Source organism: Strix aluco, chromosome 17, assembly GCF_031877795.1.
Source record: "Strix aluco isolate bStrAlu1 chromosome 17, bStrAlu1.hap1, whole genome shotgun sequence".
NCBI lineage: Eukaryota > Metazoa > Chordata > Aves > Strigiformes > Strigidae > Strix > Strix aluco.
In genome coordinates, this window is record NC_133947.1 from 5,918,415 (window position 1) to 5,942,613 (window position 24,199).

The 24,199-nt window shown below is 37.4% G+C and overlaps 1 protein-coding gene across 2 annotated transcripts; it reads right to left on the bottom strand.

Annotated features, from left to right (window-relative positions):
• Positions 1–1,076: 1,076 nt before the first annotated feature.
• RAB22A (RAB22A, member RAS oncogene family) lies at positions 1,077–24,199 on the bottom strand. Of its 2 annotated transcripts, XM_074843391.1 has the most exons (8): positions 23,965–24,199; positions 22,019–22,098; positions 16,611–16,692; positions 12,507–12,578; positions 12,289–12,395; positions 10,329–10,438; positions 8,822–8,952; positions 1,077–1,446 (listed from the first exon to the last, which is right to left on the bottom strand). In XM_074843391.1, exons 1-7 carry the CDS (start codon positions 23,998–24,000, stop codon positions 8,855–8,857), a joined length of 585 nt encoding a protein of 194 aa, XP_074699492.1. In that variant the 5' UTR covers positions 24,001–24,199; the 3' UTR covers positions 1,077–1,446; positions 8,822–8,854. The 2 variants fall into 2 exon arrangements, with proteins under 2 accessions (XP_074699492.1, XP_074699491.1); XM_074843390.1 differs by lacking the exon at positions 1,077–1,446 and having other exon boundaries at positions 1,741–8,952; positions 23,965–24,198.

Here is a 24,199-nt window from a genome sequence, read left to right on the forward strand (position 1 = left end):
AGAAACTTTATACAACATATAGTCATACATAATAAAAAACCCTAAAGTAAACAACTGTTCAGTATTGCTGCCCAGACGTTTCCAAGTTCTACTTTTCCCGAAAGAAGTAGAGAGCACCCTTAAGCGTTTCATGATCCACATCTTAAAGGGTTTGCCAAGTTGTATCATCTTACCGCAACTGGCAGTTCTGAACCTACCTGCTTGTATTTGAAGAGCTCACCCACATTTTCATCCAGGCTGGTTGTAAAGCACAGCATTGTTTAAGTTGAAAATTTATGAAGCCTAATGAATGTAGGTTGCCACTTTTTTGTTATATGTAAATAATGTGTGTACTTTTAATATTGTGCAGATCAGATTCAGTGAAATAGGCATGCATGAAGGCCACCTGCAGTCCTACATCCTTATCAATTACACAAACCCACCCTCACTTTATTAACAATTCAGCCACAACAAGACTAGAAGGCAACTTGTGGCCAAGGTGGAGTTTTGATTAATAGAAAATCAGCAGGAACACTACAGGGAAACTCTGAAAAGCACCTGAGAGCTTTGTACTGGAGCAATTTTAAAGAACAGTTTCATCTCTTACAAAGCTCTTGCCTTCAAAGCTATGAAACACTTGATCCAAGTAAAACATTATCTCGTATTGTGTGTGCGCAAATTAAGTGGTTGGCATTTAGTTATCTATACTCCCTATGCAAAAACATGGAAATGCATTTTTCTCCCCATTCTAGCACATCCTTGTGTTTACCCTTCTTATGCTCACTCTGATGCTCATTCATACCCCCTTACACAAATCTATTTGACACTCCTCAAAAGCAGTTTACACACATCTAAGAAGGTAACTTAAAAATAGCAGGTACTGAACAATAAATTTAAGCTATTCCAGGTCTCCTAAGAAGATGACAGTATGTGTTACCTCCATATGAACTGCAGCCAGTTGCTTAGTAGAAACTTGTATTCAACATTTTCAGGTGAAATAGCAGTATCAGAAACAGGAGTTTTTTGCTTATTTACACTTTCAAAGGCTGCCATTAACTGAACATGTTGGACTTACATCACACATTGAAACAAGAAAACTACATCTTTTAAGCATCACGTAAGACAAGTGACATGACTGTAGCCAACACTGTATTTTTGTGCTTTTCATAACCACCAAAGCAGTGGTTTAAAAAAAAAAAAAAAAAGCAGGCTACCACCAGTTGTTAATTCTTAACAATTAAGAACGGATCTCTTCCCAGCATGACAGGCCCCCACAATGCTATGCAGATATTAAAAGCACTTTACAGTTTTGATTGACAGAAACCTGGCCTAAGCAGTCAAGAATTTTACATTTCATGCAATCTAAGCTAAAAGCAATGTATTAAATAACTTGACCCTGGTAGAATTTGTCAGACCTTGCACTCGTTGACAAGACTGTGTGTGGCCTGCAGTTTCTCAGACGTTATGCTGCAAAGAAAGGAAGCATTACACAAAAGCTGCATTCTCTCTGCTGTTTTTCCCCATCCCTTCTTTGTGCAAGTTAGTCTTCTGCCTTTGTCTGTGTATACATAAACCAGGAAAAAGTTTCAATTTCTCAATGACCAGTAATCAGTACTTTTGGAAAACAGCTATCTGAATCATCACTTAGACTCACTTTGGCCATGGTATTGCTTACATTCTTCTTCTATAATTCTACTGCTACAGAGACTATTTTTTAATATATTGAGAATTTTGGAAGCATTTATAAACAAGGCCAGCACATTTATAAACAAAGCTTTTTATTAATAAAATGTTTACACCTTTTGCACAATACATCAGACTGGTAGTGATTTAGCATGTTATTACACTATAAAAGTTTATTATGAATGCTTAGGCTGAAAAGGGTGTTTACATTATGCCAAATCAACATTTCTTTATTTGCATTCTATGCACTATATGGGAATGTAACAATTCAAACAAAAAGGAGAGAAGAAAAGCTTGGTTTTCCTCATTAGCATCTACAAACCAACAATACAGACAAACCTGTACACGCTCTCAGGACCAGCCCAAGAGAAGACTAAAAAAAGTCTCAAAACATTCATAAGCTTGGGAATTCATCACTACAATATTTCATCACTAGTAATCTGACTACATTTCATGCAGTGAAGCAATGGTTGTAAATTTGTGCAGTTTACAGTGCTGCAAATGCTCTGTAACTTTGAGCGGCTTAAGTTTGTTTTAATAAGAGATACTATAATAAGAAGGCACAGACCTTTCAACCTTTGTAACAGGTTAACCCAATCCTATAATGAAAAGGCAGAACATTCTTAAGAGGGACAAGAATTGATGATACAAAGGTTAACCCTTTATGCTTAATTTTACAGGCAAACATTTATTACACTGCAAGAGCTATATGCATATCAGGTTATTTTTGTGCCCTAAATACACAAATGCAAAGTTTCTTGTTTAGAAGAAACCTTCAGAATGATTTATTTTTTTCTTCATTGTACTGGGAATGAGGGGGTACAAGGGGGAAGATTGCCAGGAAGTCTTAGGTGTCTTACAGCTACAGAAATGCGATCCATTTCTGTGTCTTAGATCAGTTCACTGTGTCACAATTTCAATGCTGGATACACAATATTCATAAACAGGAATTACAAAAACAGGAAGTTAAAGTACAGAAGAGTTTATGTCATGTTACTAGAGCCTTACAATAATTTGCTCCCCCAGGTGAATGTGCTTTTAGCCTTTGTTATGTGGTATAACACAGTAGTGGCACATGTCTCAGCTGCTATGTTTCCTAACAGTTTCATAATGCTGTACTAATGAATTACTATTTTGTTTACAAATATTTGCCGCTGTGACAGATACTTCTAGAACCTTTGAGGAGAAAAAACACACTCACCACCTGTTCTTGGCTAAATCCAATAAGGAAACAAAGAACAAATGATCAAGAAAACATAATGGATTTAATAGGAAATACATACTGTAACATGAGTAAAAGTGAGACAAGATAGTAGCAGTGAATCTATCTAGGTGTCAGAGTTACAGCATATCCAAGTGCAACAACTGGATGGAGTATCACACACAGATGAAGAGCGTAACAGAAAGAGTGGTCTGTATCCTTCAACATTTGAAAAAGCAGTAACAGTTGGTTTGTTCAATAATACATATGTGAAAACAGTAACAGAGAAATGAAGGAAAGACAAATTCAACCTTCTTAAAAGAAGAGTACCTTTACAAAGGTAATTAGCTCCTTAAATAAGATTCATTGTTAGTGTTTAAGTAAGAATTTAAGAACCTCAACTTGCAGGATGATGTCATAGGAAAAACAAAATAGTTTTTTCTGAGAAGTCTTTATTCTAGAATGAAAACAGTTTCAGAAAATGCTGTCCCAATTTTTAGGGGGACAAATCATCCTACTGCCTTGATTTTCCAGGTAAAATAGGAAGCACCAAATAACTCTAAGACAACAGAACTTTTCTAAGTATTTCTAAATAGCTGTTTGTAGCATGTACACTCTGACAACACTATGTTAAAAATTCGGGGCGGGGGAAAGATGGGAAGGGGAAGGAGGAAAAAGCTGACCCTAGGATCATTTTGACATGTCAGAGACTAAGCCCATCAGTACTCTTGGGTTGCAAGATAGTCTTATATCCCTTAAAAGATTTGTTATCTGTGACATTTTATGGATAAAGTTTGGTAATCCTGCTTGATTTTTTCCAAGTCATGCATTTTTGATTCTAGCTGACCAAGAAAGGGTTTGCATTCAAACTTTTGAGACCTCCAAAATATCAGAAGGGATTTTTCAGATACAAACGTTGGTGTCAGAAGGCCTAATAATTTTAGGGAAATATGTTTTGGCACCTGAATTCTTGTATAAGCAACAAAGATGTGGTTTCAAGCGTATTTCTTTTGACAAGCTGGAGCCATGAGACTCTGAAAAAGACAGCTGACATGACTTTTTTATACTAGAACCTGTATTTCTATCTTAGATTGGTAATTCACACCAACATCTTATTTCTATAAATCTTCTATCACCTACCATAACTAGGGCTGTGATCTATTACTAGGAATGTGATCTGACCATAAAATTTTAAGAGTTTTCTTTAGAGAATTTTGTGCAGATCTTTTAGAAGCTTAATTCCAAGCACACAATTCTCCTGCTTGAAGTAACTGACTTGTGGCATACAAACAGTCTCAGGTTGCTGTAAAACAACTTCCTGCTAAAAAAGTTAAGAAAGTTTGTCTTTCTCTCTTGTCCATGAACAGAAGAGCCTCTTATTTTAGAGGTTTAAAGTATTTAAGAGAGAGACACGTAGCTTTGGAACGTTAATAGGCAGTGTAAAAGTTGAAGTCAGTGAATTATTCAGGTTCTCCTCATGTTTGAGATTATTTTTTCTACTTTTATGTAGCTATTGCTGCTTGTAAGTGAGGTTTGCTACAGGGTGACTAGCTACACAGTTCAGACAGCTTGTCACGTAGATCATCAATTCCCAAGATAGTCTTTGCAGACTGCTGACATAGCACACCACAAATAGACTACACCATCCTTAATAAACACTAAAGACTGTTTCACAAGAAAGTCATTCAAACATCACTGCTAAAGCTTCCTTTTCCAACTAATACTCAATATGTTATAATGGAAATTTACACTAATGTTAAAGAATAATTTAGGATTAACACTAACAAAAACCTTGTTGAGGCCAACTTTTAAACCATTCTTGATATTTAGCCTGAATTATTTTTTGGTAATTAAAAATGAAGCTTTAACCATGAACGGAGACAGCTCCCAATGAATCCCACATCTCTCAACCAGGTTTAGACTTCCAAATCAGTAAGTAGGCATTGTCTCCTCTCCACTTACTCTTCCCAAGCATGTAAATTATCTTTCTTGAGCAGACCGGTGGCATTAAATTGTTATTATGTACACCAACACATCAAAAACTCAAGTCTGCATAAAACACCCTCTAAACTATTAACTGTCTGATCCTGTAGCACTTAAAGGAAGGGTCTCAGTAAGGATTTGAAGTGCAATGATTTGCTTTGTTTCAACACAGATCTAATAACATAAACAAAGTCTTTACCTTCTTGGCAACAGCAAAAGTTGTTAGAATTGTCTTAGAACTTTTCAAAGCACCTATAAAAATTGTCAGTAGTTTGACCATTAGATGCTTCTGTTATTAAACATAAGCTTCCAGATTTCACCTACTTAGGCATTTAGTATGCCAATTCTCAGCATGTATATAAAATATACTACAAAACTACCTACAGCATAGATCAAGAGCCTGGCAAATTAGCTAAGAGACTGTTGTAATTTAGAGGGTCAGATGAAGACACCCTCCAAAGTTTAGGGAGCAGATTTAAATTGCTCCAAAGCTTAAGAACTAAATATTTAACAAATGATATTTTGGTACAAATCTGTTAAGTTTCATGGGACAGAACTGGTGTTGTTTAGAAGTTGAAACAGTCATATTTTGTCAGTTAGAGAATACTCTGGATCAATGGTATGACACGCACCTCATTACATTTTTACATACATGATACTTTACCCTTCCAAACTTGTTTTGCAGCAATTAATTCCCTTTGAGAGTATCTGAAAGTCTAGTCTCTATGATAAGCTCCATTCATTAAGCAGAAAGGCATAGTGGAATAAAAACTTCAGTCCTGAGCTTTTTCAACAACTTCTTAACAGAAAAAAGATATTAAAAATTTAGCTGAAATGGTTGATCATCAGCACTCCAAACACTCAAAGGCTAATGTATCTCCAAATAAAGCAGCTATGTTAGGACAAAATATAATCAATTTCAGCAAGCCTAGTGCAAGATGAAAGCAGACAGCCTAACAAATTATTAATACAGAAGAAACCATTTTACTCCAACAAAAATGAAACAATGAACATGTGCATCTCATCGAGGGAAGACTGCATTCTGGCTTTCAGCTAGGGCCAACTGATCAATAAAAAGAGCTCTACATCAACAGTCTGTCATTTTAAATAGGCATATGTTAAGAAGCAGCCTCTCTTCAGTATCTGTAGTTTGGCCAATCTGAAACACTGGCTATTCCCATGTTTTCATTATTTGCAGTAATTCAAGATCAGACCTGCAAAAAGGATATGAAGCATGCTGGCATTCCACTCAGATTGGTAACAAAACAAAAGGAGTCTGAGGCATTAAGACTTAGCTACATTTGAGAAGGGCCGGATTATTGCTGCTTCTTTAAGTGTTTTGGGGTGGGTTTTTTTCCCCTTGTTTTTTAAGTCTAATTTTGGTGTACAGCAAATAAGTGAGGATAGGTCAGAAAGCAGTTCATGAAGATTTGCTAAGATATATGGACCTCTCCTGAGTGGAGAGAACTACAATAATGTCAATACTAGCCTAGCTCTCAGTCTTGCCTGGAGTCCAACATTTTCTTCTCAAGTCAATAATAAATCTTGGATAAATACTATTAAACCATTTTTGTTAGCTCACTGAAAAACAGATTTAAACTCCATTTTTACCACATGCTAACAGGCAATAAGAATAACTTAGAGTCTGAAATTCCTTTTTCTACTAATCTACATGAAAAATATTCCCAATATCTGAGACTTTCCTTCTCCTACTGTGATCCTTCCAAGTTCAAGAATTTCCAGATTTATTACTAACCAACTTTAATAAAAGCAGTATTTTCTGTATCACAGTTAAGATACTAAAGCACCTGGTATCTTGGTATAGAATAGACTTCTGAGGCACTGTAAACACAAAGTGTTTTAAAAACCTAGTTGAATTAGATAACCACATAATTTATTTTTTAAAAAATTGCTGGGAGTAAGAATTGAGATATTTCAAAAGAAATTGGGGATTTCCATGACTGCCACTGTGAAAGTTATACATTTAATTGCTAACCTGCTTTTTGATAATTAAAAATATGCCCAAGAGCAAACTTACTCTGTTCTTTCTTTACTAATTATGTTTCTATCAAACATTTTGTAAGAGTACTGAAGTTTTCTGTTCATAATTTATTTGCTTTGAGCGACATAAAAAATAAATCATACATCAGACTCTACACCAAACACAACTCCATCTCTACTATAAGATGCTTTGTTAAGGACCAATTTCCAAAGGGGCTTCAAACAGCCTTTGTTTGATGAAGATACACTTCCTGGGCTCTCTGTAAGCACACAGCCTGTACAACTGTGGCAAAGAAGGTGTAATTGACAATGCAGGGTAAGTAAAAGGTGTGATAAAAGTGTAGTCACCAAATTTCATTAAAACATGTTCACCTGTTTTGCTCCAGAATAGCTCTACAAGAATTTTCACTAATACAAACTAATCTGAAGTACAAGTCCTTTCATTTCTTACAAAAACTCTTTGACATATCCGTCAGAGAAAATACTTGAGATGATAGAAAACCAGATTATAAACAAAGAATAAGCATCATCATGACCTCATTTTGATCCTAAAGCTAAACAGCGTATTTTAATATATACTCAAGTCTATTAAGCTCTTTTTCTTTAAAAGTATAAAGTTTCTCACTAGTGCTGGTAGGAAACAAAAATTAAAAATAAATAAAATAGCACAAATGGGTATGGTCAACCTATACTTTAATTGAAAGAGTACTAAAACCAATGCAGAATAAGCTAAACACTGATTTGCTAAAAACCCTCACAGATGAAAAAGCCCAGGAACCAAGAGGTAACGATCTACATTACCACGTGTCTTAAGGTTACTTCCTATCTGTATTTTTGTGCCCAAAAGAGGAAAGACTGGGTGCACCACAGATGAAAACTTGTTCAAGAGACAGACCTCAGGCTGCACCAACAGCATTCTCTATTGGCCCTTTCAAATGTGATTGAAAGGGAAAGAATTTCAGTCTGCCTCTGGATGAACTCACAGTGACAATACCTAAAACGCAGGAAAAAAACCTGATGGAGATTCCCCAGGAGTTTATCCATAGGTGTGGAATGGAAGGAGTGTGTAAGATTGCATTATTTTTTTACTGTTTTTACATAATTTATAATACTTTAAACACTGGTCTCATAAATATAATATGAACACTTTACACATGCCAAGCAATTAAAAGCTTTACCCCAAAACTTTTAGGTCTTATCAGAACCACTGGCAGCATCTGTTTACAGCATCTGTTTTTAGTCAGTAACCACTTAATTTAGTCAGAACTACAACAACTAGGTTTTCTTCAACCAACATCTTAATACTAAAAAACTGGTAGGAACAAAGAGATGCCTATAAGCATATCAGTTTGCCTTAAAGTGATTAAAGTCAGCATGAAAGAAAGATTGTCTGTGGTTTAAGATCTGTTGCTTGTGTCCCCACCCCCAGCGCATATCAGCTTTAAATAAAAAAGTGCAAATGGGATTTGGGGACTGGATGGACTGATTTGCCTACTATTTATCTTCAGCTGCTTATTCTGTAGCCACCTTGCATCAACTGTCCCATGGTACTTTGGATTAGCTACAATTAAATTTAAAATAAGGCTCACTGAAGAAAAGGAAGAAATGACATCTAACTTCCAGACTCCTCCCACCCTTAAGTCCCACAAAAGTGCTCATTTCCCTTTTTACAAAAACACCCCCAAAATCTTGATTACAAAACTATTAAACATTTCAGTTCTACCACCCATAAGTCACCTTCCTTTCAAGCAAGGCCAAAAAAGTGATGATGGATTCCCTTTGAATGCAAGAGATATTACACTTTTTGTAAGTAAACAGGCTGACATTACGATTGCAGTCTTTTCTGCGAGTGTACGGATGTCAGATGAACGGGTCCATTTTTGTGGGACCTTGGGTGTATGCACACCAGCAGATAAAGATCTAAGACTGATAATATAAACCCAACGTGAACTATTAACTTCCAAGACCACCTACTGTATAAACAAGTCTGATTTTCTAAGGGATCAGTCAACAGCAGCTGCGCTTCGTCACCGATGGCTGTCTTCTAAGTTTGAAGCCCTTACCACTAGATGGGGGGTTGGTGTCAGTTGATGGAATTCTGCGACCTACAAGAAAGCAGAAAAAAATTTATAGCAAACATTATACCTGAAACTAATTCTAAGCATTCAGTGTACTTTTTGCATACAAAAATGTGCCCTCGATTAGTTATACATCACTAGTGACAACACTCCTGCGTAACAGAAGGATGGCAGTCAACAGTCTATACTATATCTGTAAGAGGTATGGTTCCACAAAACAAGAGTAAAGGCAGTTTTAAGCTAATTTTGCAGCATTTACACTTCAGGCTAATCTAGACTCAGGAGAGCTAAGCTATAAAAGCACCCTGAGAATATACTCTGCAGGATGCAATACCATCTGGAATACCCTCATCAAGAACCACCATCTTGACCTGTATTTCCACAGTACATCACCTGCAACAGGCTTAGCATGGAAGTGCTTGTAAAGATAGCTGCTTTAGTCATCTAATCAGTCTTTAAAATTGACTATTCCCAGTTGACTACTCTTTTGTGAGGAGGACTTATGATTTTTTTTTTCCCTCCATAGTTTATTCAAGATCAATTTTAGAGAGCAAATATTAAGTCAGTAAATCAGGAAGCTAATCTACAGCACATACTTTTTACATCAGCTTCAATATATTCAACTGCTTAGAAGGACTCTAATGTTTCTGTAGTTAGTCAAAGCTAATATGCAGGCCATGCACAGAAATGAATTGCTGTTTGTCCTCTTCTCAAACAGGCTGACATACCTGCACATGGGTGCTGCTGCCTGAAACACATTCTGCAAATAATATTGCACAGAACTCACTTCGGAATGCTGTCTGCTTTTCATTCACACAAAAAAAATTGTCATCGACATCCCCACCATGAATGAGACAGAAAAGATTTGCAATTTAATTAAAAAAACCCTCCAAGGTATCGCAAAAATACTTGTGGAAGATCTACACACAACAGTTGCTATCTCCCATGCAGGAATCTTGCATTTATGAATTCCTATGTTTTGAAAATACACTGGTTTAGATTAAGTACAAACACTAAGAGTGAGAACTTAATTCCTTTTCTCTCAGCTGTATAAAGTTTTGATCTTCCTCATGCCATTTCCCTTCCCTTCCATAACCTTGGAAGTACCAATTGAAACATTCAATAACAGATATAGTAAGATGACACTGAGTTCTGACATGAGTGCCCTGCTTGCTATTTATCCAGCAGCATCACAGTAGGCTTAAAATCTCCAGAAGGAATATTTAGAGGTCATTAGATAACCAAAAATTTATACAGCTCATTTTGCAGTTTGTATTCATGTCTGACTGTAACAAATTTAAGTCAGCATACTCTCACCTAAATAGCACAAAAAGTAACACATTAACCAAATTTCTACTTGAATTTCTTTCAGAAGAAAGCACGTTATCTGTTTATGTACTTACTAATTTCTATAAAGAGTTCATTAATGTTTATTGCATTTTTCGCACTTGTCTCTACAAATATTGCATGAATGGAATCTGCATAGTCTTTAGCGTCTTTTTCCATGACTTCTCTGGAAAAACAAAGCAAAGAACAAACTGTGAACGCAGAAAAAAAACATTATTTAAAATCTTAAGGGATGGATTAAGCTTTTAAGTGTCTCATTTAATGAGTATTTTGTATTTTACCTGTTTGGTATCACAGTGCTCCCCTCATCCTGAAGCTGATGCTCATTCTTTACTCTATGCTGTCTCCCTACCTTGAGGTATGAGCATCGCTGAAGCACAATCATAAACTAAACAAGGCTTTAATCTATCTGATGACATTACAGCCAAGTTTTGTTTCTTGAGTGCTCTAATGTAGGTCTGCAATCAATCATTAAGGGGTACTTTATTCTTCATACACACACACCAGTTTCAGATGTACTGAAAAGATCCTGAAGCATTAGTTCCATTAATCCAGTGGATTTCCTACAGCTGTTTACAAACCAGTATTTCACAACACTGCACAGATCATTAGGAGAGCATTTACTTTACATGAAGCATGAAGACACAGCTATAAACAGGAACATATTTAGACTGAGCACACAACAGAGCCAAGAAGTGAAAAAGTTATTCTGTACCCCTAAGTAGGCAAGTTGATAATAAAGTGTGTTTCCTTAAACATGAAAAAAACCCCAAACACCAATAGGTGGAGAGAGGACCGGACTACACCTTTATCACTTCACACAGAATTTCTAGAAAACATAGGCTACTTTCAGTAACAAGGGACTTAGGATATCAAAAGCACATACTTTGGATCAGTGACTCAAATATTGCCTCTGACTAAAGAACATGGAATCTTGCTCATTAGCTTGAATAGCAATGCTTACATAATTTATGATGCCATCTAAGCACCAAGAAATAAGCACGTGAGACTTAATACTGCATGCCTTATATTTGTCTTCTAAGTAATTTTATGCCATACTTCCTTCAAGAGACATGCTACTTCTAACAAAAGTTACTAGAACTCACTAGATAATGGCTATAAAACAATTTGTAAAACTACACTAAGAACCAACTTTGCAGTGGTTCTTTAAACACATAACCATCTGTCTCCTTTGAGACACCAGCTGTGGTACCTTTTCCAATGAAATCTAAAAACAAGAAGTTTACACACACCTTCTTTCTGAATTTTGGCTTATTTAAGCAGGACATCAATAAAAGAGGGCTTCTTTTGTTTTTAGTACATGCCTTCTTGAAAATGTGGCTGTTCATAAAGTTTCTCAAGAGCTTTTCCTGCTCCCTGCAACTATTTCAGCCACAGCCAATTCCACCCCAATATTTAAGCAGGGAAGGAAGGCACCTGAACAAGCAAGTCAGAAAAACCTACACAATGCTTTCCAACAGTTTTGATGTTTTTCCTAACAAAATGAGGTGCTACAGACTGACAGGGGTATTTCTTATAAAGTGAGGTAAACAGCTTGTATTACACTGTCGTTTCACAGGCAGTTTAGGCTTGTGTAACTTGGCACTGCCACCAGAAAAGGTAATCCTGTCTCCCTGTAAACTGCTCATTCCTAACCCTGCTATCCCACCTCTGTTATGCCAGCAAACGTTCATGGTGTGAGAAAGATAAATACACTTGGATTAGTTTTCCTTTTTTTCAAATGGTTAGTTTTAATCTGGATCCATTTTACAGCCTGATTTACTGCCCAGTCACACACGTACTCACACCAGCACAGGGGAGGAAGTGGGCAAGACTGTCCAAGGGCAGACTAGCCAAATCTTCTGACAGTCAAAACAGCTCAGACCCCTTATGAAACTATAATGCTTGTGCAAAACAGCTTAAATTGCTCTATACCTTTCACCTGCTTTGAAATCTTAAAAGTATTTAGCACTATGAGCTTAAGCTAAAACCTCCAAACTGTCAATGGTTACTTACCTTACATCATTAAGATCACACTTATTTCCTGCAATAGCTACAACAATGTTTGGAGGTCCATGCTGTCGAAGCTCTTTAACCCAGTTCTTTAATGTTGAGAAAGTTTCCTATTATGGGGGAAAAGAAAAAAAAAAAAGAAAAAACAGAAGAGTCAGAACTAGTCCATGACACAAAAAAACCCAGAAATTGTAATGTTGGGTCAAGATCAAATTTCTTACCTCTTTTGTGATGTCATACACTATAATAGCTGCTGCTGACCCTCTGTAATACATTGGGGCCAAAGCACGAAACTGAAAGAAAGACACCACACATTACGAATCCGGTCTTCCACTGACCTCCATGATTTCCTTATTAATGTAATTATTATTGAAGAAAGTGAAAACTAGCTTATAAATTCACATTAGTGGAAAACATTTCTTTACGGTTACAGAGAGGCTTTGCAGTAGAGCACAAACTTCTATGAAAGTATTGTTTCACAAAGGCCAACCAATAAATAGTTTGCGGATCAGCCGCATATCTACTGCAAAAAACAGGAAGCCAAACTTGACCTTATTTTGACTAGATTAGAATCTCTCATTTAAAATCTCATTAGATTATACACAGACACAAACTTGCAGGATATATGCTCAACTTCAAACACCAAGCAAGGGGAAAATAATCAAAATTGAACTCACTTCTTCCTCTTTAAGACACTTATGCTTTTGGACAAAAAGTACTTTCAAGAAAACTAGTATATATTACTGCTGATTTGAAACGTTGGATCAGTCATGGCACTTAAATGCTAGAAAAGTTGGTTTCTTCATAATCTAATTTATGGCTGTAGGAATTTTCCTTAAGATTTTCCTCAAAAGTTTGAAGCATGTTTAAGAACTGCAAAAGCCCACAACTATATGTCTTGCAAACAGAGCTTTAACGAACATGCTAGATAATAAAAGGCTACAGTAATTTTATTGTAATTTTCAGAATTAAATCTACAGCAGGCATATTTGGTTGGTACTGCATTTGCAGGGTATAAACCAGGTCAGTACCTTTGCATGGGCAGAGTGTTATGAATTCAGAACTGAAAAAAGTGACAGAACACATGATTAAGTTGCATCGAAAACACCAATCAAGCATTCTTAAAAACAGTGTGATATTCTGCCAATTTAAAAAAGAACCAGACAACTAATCTAGCAACCAAATCTCTCAAAGCACAGAGTAAACTGCATGTACTGCTTTGATGTTAACATATGTGATTTAGAGTTTTGTGCATCTTATTATTCAGGGTAAAAATCATGAATAGAATACAGTTTTTCATAAAGGCTTTGTTGGTTCTAATAAAATATCAATCTCCTTTTGCTTAGTACAGTTCAACTGAGAGCAATATTATAAATCATAAAAATCTTGCTATAAAGCAGAATTCCAGACCATTTACATTTGGCTCTCAAATTCTGTTTTGAAAACAGGATTTTGAACACAAAGTTCAGAATATAAAAATATTTAATAATGGGAAAGGAAAACACAGGCAGGCATTCAGTTCATGTTGGGACATAATCCCTCTCTTCCTCTTTAAGTACTAAAATGTAAAGGGAAACATATTTGGTAAACCACCACTTGGACTGGTTGCAACCTGGCTTTTTGATTATTTGACTACTTACACTGGGAATAAACCAACTTTCACTTGCTGATTTTCTATCACTCATTTCCTGCCTGCTAACACTTAGATACTTTTTTCCACCTAAGAGCAGTCAGCAGATAAAATATATTAACAAAACAGATGTTACCAGAAACACTGAATTTGCCTTTTGCTATTTTTCCAAAGACTTCAGCTTGCCCTCCAGCCTTCAATTTATGTTTTGACAGAATTATTAAGATGACATAATGTAATTATCCAGAGACACTGTCAAAATTGTTAGGTAAGAAGGCAAAAATCCTAATTGCTATAAGTAATCTATCAACTTTACTCAGTGTAGAAGAAACGAGAGAAGAAATAAAGCATGTGTGTGTAGGGAAATAAGCTGTGTGAAGTGAATTAGTGCACATTTCCACCTTTGGAGTGAAGCTGGCCAGCCAGCCACTCCCTGAAGCCATTTAGAGCAAAGGGTTGCCCAGTGTAGGGCAGAACTATTCGCGGCTGGGCTTTTGAAGTGGAAAACAGCAAATGCTCCTCAAGAAGCCAGGACTATGAATACTGTGTATTACACATCATAGCTCAGCAGAGACATTTTCGTTCCAAGAATGGTGTGGACATTTTTGGTATTCCAGATCACTACAGAGGGGATCCCTGCCATAATTTATTGTCAGATGTGTTGCATGACCAGAAAACTGTGCTACAGATCTCAGGGCATGGCAGGTATACAGACTATTTGTGACTAGCAGCTAAGTGATAGCACAGTTCTGTTTTGGAGAAAGAAACATCTATGGAGATACTGGCAGCATTTCAAAGTAAATATCCTTGCTCCTATTTCACTGGTTTCCTTGGATATATGAGGGCCTCACAGTGACTTCTTTCAAGCATGGAACATAAGCTTCACAGATACCACAACTCTTGGGTCAGAGCCCAGGTAAGACATCTTTCCCTTTTTGATTTCAATAAAGATATCATGCAACTAGTATGGAAGAAAATTAAAGAGGTATCACTCAAAGTCTAAAAACAGAAAGACAAGGAACATGCCAGTCATGTACAGAGATGCTTCCTCAGATCGTAGTGTGTGGAATCCAAATTACAGCATTCTCCCATTGCTTGCAAACACAGTTAAAGTGAACAGGATGGAATGCTAATATGCAATGGATGTTTCCTGCCAAGTTGTGGCAGGCATGTTTATAAAGCTTTCCATTTAAGAGTACCAGCCTCTCAAAATTCATACTCTACCTCTCAGAAGACTCACATTCCAGCATTAACATTTCAGAATGGGCTAGGATGTTCACTTAAGACAAACTATTTACAGCAAGTGCTGCCTGACTGCTAGTAATGGAAGGACTGGGATATTTCTGATAACATGGATACTATCGGACATATCCCTGGGACACATCCCTGACAACGTAAGTTTGCTTTATATGGTGCTGCTGGAAGGAAATAAATTGTCATTCAAAATCTGAAATGCAATACAAATATACTTGAGTTACTTTCCAGCCACCAAGGCTGTTATCAAGCTAAAAAAAGCTAGCAAGTCAGTTCTACCAGGACCCCAAAAGGTCAAGTAACTCTGAAAAGGGATGTCTAAGCCTTTACAAGGTTTTTTTTTTTTTTGTTGTTGTTGGGTTTTTTTGGTTGTGGTGGTGGTGTTCATTTTGTTTGGGGTCTCTGTTTGAGCAAATCCTGAAAGACAGTACAGCTGCATTTGCCAGTTATTATCCTAAAGTAATAGCCCAACCTGATCAAACTGGCTCTTATTGGGGACAGCTCTGGTATCTACCTTTGCTATAGTTTGCTCACATCCTAAATAAACTCATCGTGAGTAACTGACAGTTGCCAGTAGTTAACAGTCAAGAAACTGCAAGAACAAGCACTGTTAAAACAGATACCATAATTTCTACCACTTCTACTAGTAATCCATAAACAAACAAGTTAACTAGCAAAGTCTTGCTTTTAAATCTTAAGTAAAAATCATGCAAATTAATTAACGCTGATTTGACTAGTCATTGTCTTGAAAGCTTCTGTTGCCTCCCCTCAGAACTATGCACACTGATCAAAACCCCAAACTACCATGTTAAGTTTTAAATTTCAAAATGTATTTCTTGACACAGCTTCTAGCACTATGAGATCGGAGAAGTAAAACTTTACAAAATAAAAGATCAGTTATCACCCATAACACTGCTTGAAATGCTGCTTTTGAAAGCCTAAACCCACATCCTATTCACATTAATAACGCTAACACTGAAGCTAACAGAATGTGTTAGCAGTTGTATATTTTTCCAGAATCAGGGCCTTACTTGTACTATGAAACACGATCATTCATTCTCATCCTGCCAGTTGCACTGGCTGCAAATACTGCAGCTGAAAGTTTAAAACTCGGCTAGAACTGGTACTAGAGACAGTCGCTGGCTTTACTCCCCACCTTGTTTTCTTTTGAAATGGCACTCCCTTTCAGTGAATCTAAACCCAGTCTTTTGTTTTATAAGCTCCTCTTCTTAGTTAATCATCCTTAACTTTGTACTTTAACCATGGTAACAATGAAAAATAAACACATTTACACACCCATATCTTGATAGGAATCTGCATAGGAACAAACATTCTAATACACATTCATAAAACCAGATCACATTGTGACTTTCACGGGCAGGGCTGAAAAGCAACCCAAACTCTAGCCAGAACTATCACCACAGATACTGACTCTACTTACCCGCTCCTGTCCAGCTGTATCCCAGATTAGGAATTTATGCAGCTCATTTTGATACTGTACAGTCTTGGTCATAAATGAGGCTCTGGAAAAAAGTTACAGCTTATGCTTTTCAGAATACATATATTTTTACAACATTATCATGAACTTTTAAAAAGGTTTACATTCCAATAAAAGTGCTTTCCCCACCCACACATACAAAACTGATGAAGATTTTCATACATAAAGGCTGAAATTAATGAGGCAAAGGGACTCAGAGGATGAAATTCCCTTTCAGAGGATGAAATTCAACTAACAAAACAGAAGGAACATGCTGTATATTACAAGCTTTTACTGTTCGTAAGCTTTTGATAAAAATAAAGGATGTACAACCAAAAAAATCAGGAAGGTCAGCCTTTTTAACAACATTCTTCCTAAATGCAGGAATCATTACAGTGTATCACTTAAGTATATACTGGAAACTTCCAGGGGGAAAGAGATCAAATCCTTCACTATTATATCAGTTTTTTCTATCTCTGTACTAACATTCAGATAAACGCTGGCAAGTCCATCCTTGGGAATAAAATATGGGAGATTGATATCACTATTGGTAAGTATTAAGAGGACAGAGAAATCAATAATGAGTAACTTGCTTCTTGTCTGCACTCTGTACAGCTCCCAAATCCTGTTTGTCATTATATAGTTCAGTCTGCAAAGGTTCTTGCACTTCCAGAAGACAAGCAAAAAAAATCTTGTCCTATGCTCCAGCTGTCCACCCACCTCAACTTCTAGATGTTTTACAGTAAATTATTGCAAAATATTGTAAAGTACCTTTGTGCTTTACATGAATCAGTCTATTTCCCACAAGAACAAGAATTCAGAGACCTAATCTTTTACAAGAGGGAGTTCTTTGCTATATCTATTACCTGTAGGTACATTTTTAGTAGAAAAGCCACACACTTGTAGGATAGGAACTATAGACGCCATAATAAGCATGTGAGATCTTATGTTATGATCTTGAACACCTTTTGTGCTTAATTCCTGTCACTTGAAAATACTGCAGACTTCCAAAACTGTTCTGCTGTCAGTTTTGGACATGATGCAGGATAGGATCTCGGAGGTGGCCTGTACTGGAGCTTCTTACAGTTCACTAAGCTTGGTGCAGATTCAGAGTCAGAGAGCAAGAGTCTTCCAGCATGATCAACAAGTCCAAGTCCAAGACTCTGAACTTCAGTTTATCTTGGGTCTTAAGTATCACCAGGGCATAGATTTTAATGATGTCTGTAACACTTTTGTAGTTAATATTAACTGGAGTCTTTGCATGTTTCAATGTTATAGGAAGACAAAACAGCTATCTACATTTAAAAAAAAAAGGAAGGGGAGCAATTACACAATGCATTCAACTGTGAAGAGGTAACCTTCTCCCCATTCCTTAAGCACAGACGGTTTGCCAAATAGTATGTCAATCTCCAAAGCTGATTACTCTCAAGAATCCAAATATAAGGTTGCAGCATCCCTAAAAAGAAAAGAATCTAACTGCAATGCGTATGTGTAGATGATGTATTTTAGCAATGAGTTACAGAAAATAAAGTGATAGGAGTATGTGTTGTAAAGCACAAAGACTTCCACTTCCTTAAGACTGCTGCAAATTAAGCATCAACTCTGAATTCTCTGGACAACATGGAAACAATTTCCTAAATCACAGATTCTCACTGGGAGTTTATCTATCTTGGTTCTATAAACCAAAACATTCCTGTACAGTCAATCTGATCTGAACAGCTGCATTGCTCTAATTCACATCACAACTAAACATCTCAAATGGTATCTGACAATAGAGGTTAAATGCTTCTTGAAATTCTTTGACAAGTGGAAGCTTTCATTGTGACAGACATCAATTAAAAAAACCCAAACAAAAACAGAACAAAGAACAAACAGACAAACCACTTTCGGGACAACAAAAGCTTCCAAACTAGAGCTATCCTCAACAACTTCTAGTAAGAAAACAGGCATTAGCCCTACTAAATTTCCTAGCTGCTTCTCCAAGCTAAGTATGCACTATAATTACATGAAAAAGATGCACCTGAAAGTAGTTTTATACTCATTCATAATTCCTTTTTGATGTTATAATGAAAGACTAGATATCCTGCAGTACCTACAGATATACGCTGGTCAGGCAAAGCAAAATGTGTCTGCAGAACCCAGAGAGAACACAAGTTGCAGAACTTTAATAGGGTTTCTACATCTGCCCATGTTTGAACCTGAATGATGAACATTCATGACAACAAAGTATGATTGCTCAGATAATTCCAAAAGGAATGGAAACAGAGCGGGGAAACATAAGATTGTATCTCATGAACTCAAAAACCCAGCAGCGAATGTAGAAACGCTCTCTAGTTTTGTAAAATGCTCAAAACTCCTCTCTAATCTTTACTTTGTTCTCTCTACCTTGTTTCAGCTGGGATAGAGCTAATTGTTTTGATGTTTTTTTTTTTTTTCTTCCTTAGTAGCTAGAACAGTACTGTGTTTTGGATTTAGTATGGAATTTGATATGAGAACAACGTTGATAATGTACTGGGGTTTTTAGTTGTTGCTAAGAAATCAAGGACTTTTCAACTTCTCATGTCCTGCTAGTGCACAGGTACAGAAGAAGCTGGGGTGGGGGGGGGGAGCATAGTCAAAACAATGGACACAAATTAGCCAGCTGAATAGTTCGTATCATCTAATGTTATACTCAGTATATAGATAAGGATTGACTGGGAAGCTCACTTGGGTTTTCAGGATTCTCTCTTTTCTGGGATTGGGCTGGGCATTGGTCAGCAGGTAGTAAGCAATCACATTATGTGTTACTTACTTGTATTTTCATTATTACTATTATTATTATAATTTTATTTCAATTATTGTTTTTATCCCAGCCTATGAGTCTCCTTACCTTTACCCCTCCAACTCTCTCCCCCATTCCCCAGGGGTGGGGGAGCATGAGCAAGCAGCTGTGTGGTATTTGGCTGCTGGCTAGGTTTAAATCACCACAATTAGGAAATAAGAACAAGGTCTAGAAAAAGTTTCAAAATTAATTTGCCTAAAATTGTGGGACTGTATCTTATTGGAGCTTCACACGATCCCTGCATTTGGGCAAGTTTGGATTCATTTATACTACTATAGCAAACTATCAAGACACCAAGTCCTCACACCAATGAATGATTTTGTTAAGACTGCTTAAAGATAGATTTTTAGTCTGTCACTTCAAGAAAGTATACTAATACCAGTACTGCCATTCAACCCATGAAGATAAATTCTATTCTACACATTAGTCTCATTACTGCAATGGCTGGCATCTTTTAATATCACCTTAAGTTACTACACAGTATCTGTTAGAGACAATCCCCTGGGAAGATATGTGTGTGATCTCTTTGGGTTCCTGCCTTCAAATAGATAGGTGCTACATTGGAGGGAGGAGAAAAAAAGAAATCAACCCACACACCACACAGTCAGAAAACTACCAGATTAAAAGGAACTGACTTTGGAGGGAAGACAACAACATTTGATGAAGTTCATTCCAGTCTCAGCCCTTCTCCGTCAGGAAAGAAAAAAAAGAAGAAACACCAGAAAACTCTCTCCTGAGTTTTCTCCAGATTATTGAAAATTCTACTTTGCCAGGATAGAAACATCACAGATCTCAATCTTCACTCTGCAGCTTTAGACAGTCTTGCAGACATGCAGAGCCCAAAGCCATCAAGCACAGTATTTTAGAATTTAGACTCTGAAAGCAGACTGGAGAAGGCTGCAGTTCACACGTAATGGGAGACATAATGCATATTCCATACTAGGTTACTCAAATGCTTAACCCATGTAGCCTACATGTGTGGTGACATATGTCTAACTATAGAACAGAGCATCCCAACCAAATAAATAAGCACCTCTCACATTTGCAAAACTTAAGACTGTGTTACCATACCTGGTCACCTACTAGTTAAGCAGACTTCAAGGTCTCTTTTCCCCTAGGAAAACTGCATGCATGAACACAATAGCTAAATTTGGGCCACTGTAGATAAAACTCATATTAGCCAACTACTTAACAGACTCTGTTTTTAAAATTATCTGGATGATTAGGAATGAAGATGGATAACCAATTTCTCAAACACCTCAGGTAATAACACCTGGATCTTTCAATAGTGTCCACCTGAAGAAGTTTTGCTTGCAGCTGATATCACTATGGACAGTAGGTCTGAACTTTCTATACAACCTGAACTTGCTCCCCTACTTAAGCAAACAGCAATATCACTACTATCCACACATCAGTTTCATGGTCCTCCAAAAAACAACCTTTACTGTAGCTAATTTGATAGTAACTAAGAATACTCAGACCTTGAAGATCTAAGAAAAATACTTAGCAATCCATCTCAGAGGCTACCTTTGTTAACAGGGAAATTTAAACAAAAGCATACTTCTTACAGAGTATCTTGCAATTCAATACCAGTATTTACACTCAAAAAAAAGAGGGGGGGGGGAGAAGAGAGAGAGATCAGGGGAAGCACATTTTTTTAGAAGGGCAGGATGAGACACAGCTGATCTTTATCAACAGGATCTTTTCTGGTCAAAGCTGTAGTAGAGGCTGTGTGATACCCCAGACAGGAAGTTGCACTGACACCCCTCCCCCACTTCTCAGCATCAAGTAAAGTCAGGTCCTCCTGTACGTAAAGAAATACTTCTGAGCACAGCAACCCATAAGACACTTGCAAAGCAAAAAAAAAAAGACAGCAAAAGAAAAAAAGGAAAAGATCCAGCCACTACAAGAATTCCTGATGCTCACCCTTCCTTCTATCTATTTGAAGATTTGAGCTCAGTAACATTGCTGCTACTGAGGCTCAACTTTCAAATATCCTTACCTGTGAGACCAATTCTATTAAGAATTTCATCACTTACTTATACATCTATATGCAATACACACGCATAACATCGGAACTAACTCATGAAGAGAGCCACAACCTGAATTAGTATGTTAAGTACCATGAGAAACCTAGGAGACTTGTTATTGTACTTGACCCTTTAAAAAAAAAAAACCACACAACTTAAAATAATAGTTGCACAATAATTAAATTTGAAATTTAAGAGTAGCATATGAGAAAAGTATGTTGTTCCTTTAACAGAAACATCTATAGTGTAATTTATTCATAACCAAGGACTCCGAGCAGGATTTTGTTAGCTTAGATTAACAATACAAAATAGGTCCAGATCTTACACATGAAAATGGAAGCTGCAGGAGTTCTGATTACACTCTTACATCTCCTAAGGTAGCTCACAAGCTAATTAAGACTGCAGTCATGTTTACTAGCACATTTAGCTGCCACATATGGAGAATCCTCAAGTGATCTATTCAGGAGGTACAAATATATATTCAGATGAATAAGTCACATTTACTTTACTTAGTTTCTTACCCTATTGTTGGGTTGATGTTGGGATCAAAGCTATCTTCTACAAATCTCCACACAATACTTGACTTGCCCACACCAGTGTCCTAAAAAAAAAAAAAAAAAGAAACAGTTGAAAGAGACCTTAGTTACTATAAACAGATTATTCTTTTTGTCCTCAAATCTTGCAATACACTGTGCATGAATAACACGTTCCTGCAGAGCATCTCAGACAAGTTAGATTCTTAAATACTCCAGATGTTATACTTGTTTAGTAGAAGAATGAAAGGTCTCTGATAAATTAGTTTTCTAAGCAAAAGTGTAAAGATGTTTTTATGAAGGACTATAAAAATCTGCATTCATGCTTATTACCAGTTATTCAAACATTTTTTTCCCCAAAAGCTATGCACAAATCACGTTTGGACAGGAGTAGGGAAAACCCATCTACCACTTTTAGAAAAATATACAGCAATTGATTGTGGTACTCCATTTTTGCAAGCCAATGGAGCACATTAAATTATACAAGTGTGACACATGCATTTCAACCTCTGACTAATGCTGTCCCACCCTGCTTAATGAAAGACTTGAAATTTCTTCTGTGACGCACCTGAAAGATGTTTCTAATGCAACTTTACAGAGCTATAAATGGTAAAAGAGGAAACATAACATGAAAATTCTGTGTTATGTATGCATTTGCACCACTGACTCCATAGTTTAAAAAAAAAGTAAAAAAAGCACAGAAGACATATTTAGGAGTGAAATAACAACTAGCAGTAAAACTGTTCTCAATAGCAGCTAGACATTTTAAAAGGTCATTTAATTAAGACAGGTGAAGATAAACTTTTCGCTTTACATCTCCAGAGTCATTAAAATTTTAAGGGAAGAAAACCTGAGGAACAGCTTAATTGAAAATGAAGTTTTACACCATTCATGTATTTCCTTGAATCTTCTGAATATTGTAGTAAATTTAGGTACAGTATGTATGCTTGTGTTTAGCTTTTCCAGCGGTTTTTCCTCTCAAGGAAAATCATATTATCTCAGTTCTGTATTTTATAATGTTTGCAGTCTCATTAAGCAGAGCAAATCTTAAAAAGAGAAACATAGATGCAGTTCCTGTCTCTGGGAGTTCAAGGACCAGTTTTCCTGGGTGCTTATTCTCCTCTTAGATGACAAAAGGTTTCTCAGGTCAGGCGAACACAAACAGTAGCTAGTAGTTATCCCAAATGCCTTCGTAACACAAAGAGCACAGAAACACATCATTTTTCCCTCTAAGGGGCAATGTGGCCATTTAGAAGCAGAAAATAATTCTGCCAGTCATACTCTGTGCAACACAGGCTTTAGACACAGGTGGAGACAGCTGAGGCTCTCCAGCAAAGCCCTCAGACCAAACAAGACAACACACAGCTTTATAGCTTTAATTTTTTTAAACTTCTACTTCACTTTGTTTGATGTCTCCTTCTTCCACCACCTGCAACACTAAGGGCACTTTCAAAGCCTACATATGTTGTTAAAAAAGTTCAGGCCCCTCCCTCTCTCCCACGAGTTTGATTTCAGGTGCTTTTTATTTATTTACTTTGTGAACTCCAAGCCCGAAACAGCCTGTGATCGAAAGGGAAGCATACACTGGATGTACGTGCTTCCTCTCTTTTTTAAAGGAAAGCACCGGAAAAAAAGGAACGCTATTTACCTCTGGAAAACGCGCCCCCCCCTCCCGTGGAGGGGAAGGCCTTTCCAGCCGCCCGGTCTCCTCAGGGGGACGGAGCTGGACAACCGGGGCGCGCCGGAGCTCTGTCAGGCGTGAGGCCCACCCTCCACCCAGGGGGAGACCCCCCCGCAGAGCTTCCCTGGGGCTTACACAGAGACTCCCCACTGTTAGAGAAAGCTTTTCAAGCCAGTCCCTCAGCAGGCCCCCTCCCTCCCATCGCCCCCGGCCCGTGCCACGGCCCCACGAAAAGCTGGCTACAATCACTTACCCCCAGAAGGCAAACTTTCAGCTCCCGCAGAGCCATGGCCGGGCAAGCTACGCCTTTAACAAGCACCTGAGACACAGCCCAGAACGATCATAGCCCTTCCCGAGACACGCGTACACCCAAGGCCTGGCGGGGGCAGCCCCCCGCCTCCCCCACGCCGTGGTTACCAGTAAACCTTCCTCCTCAGGCTCCGCGGACGCGACGCCATCTTGGGCCGCCCGCCGGAGTCACCTGACCA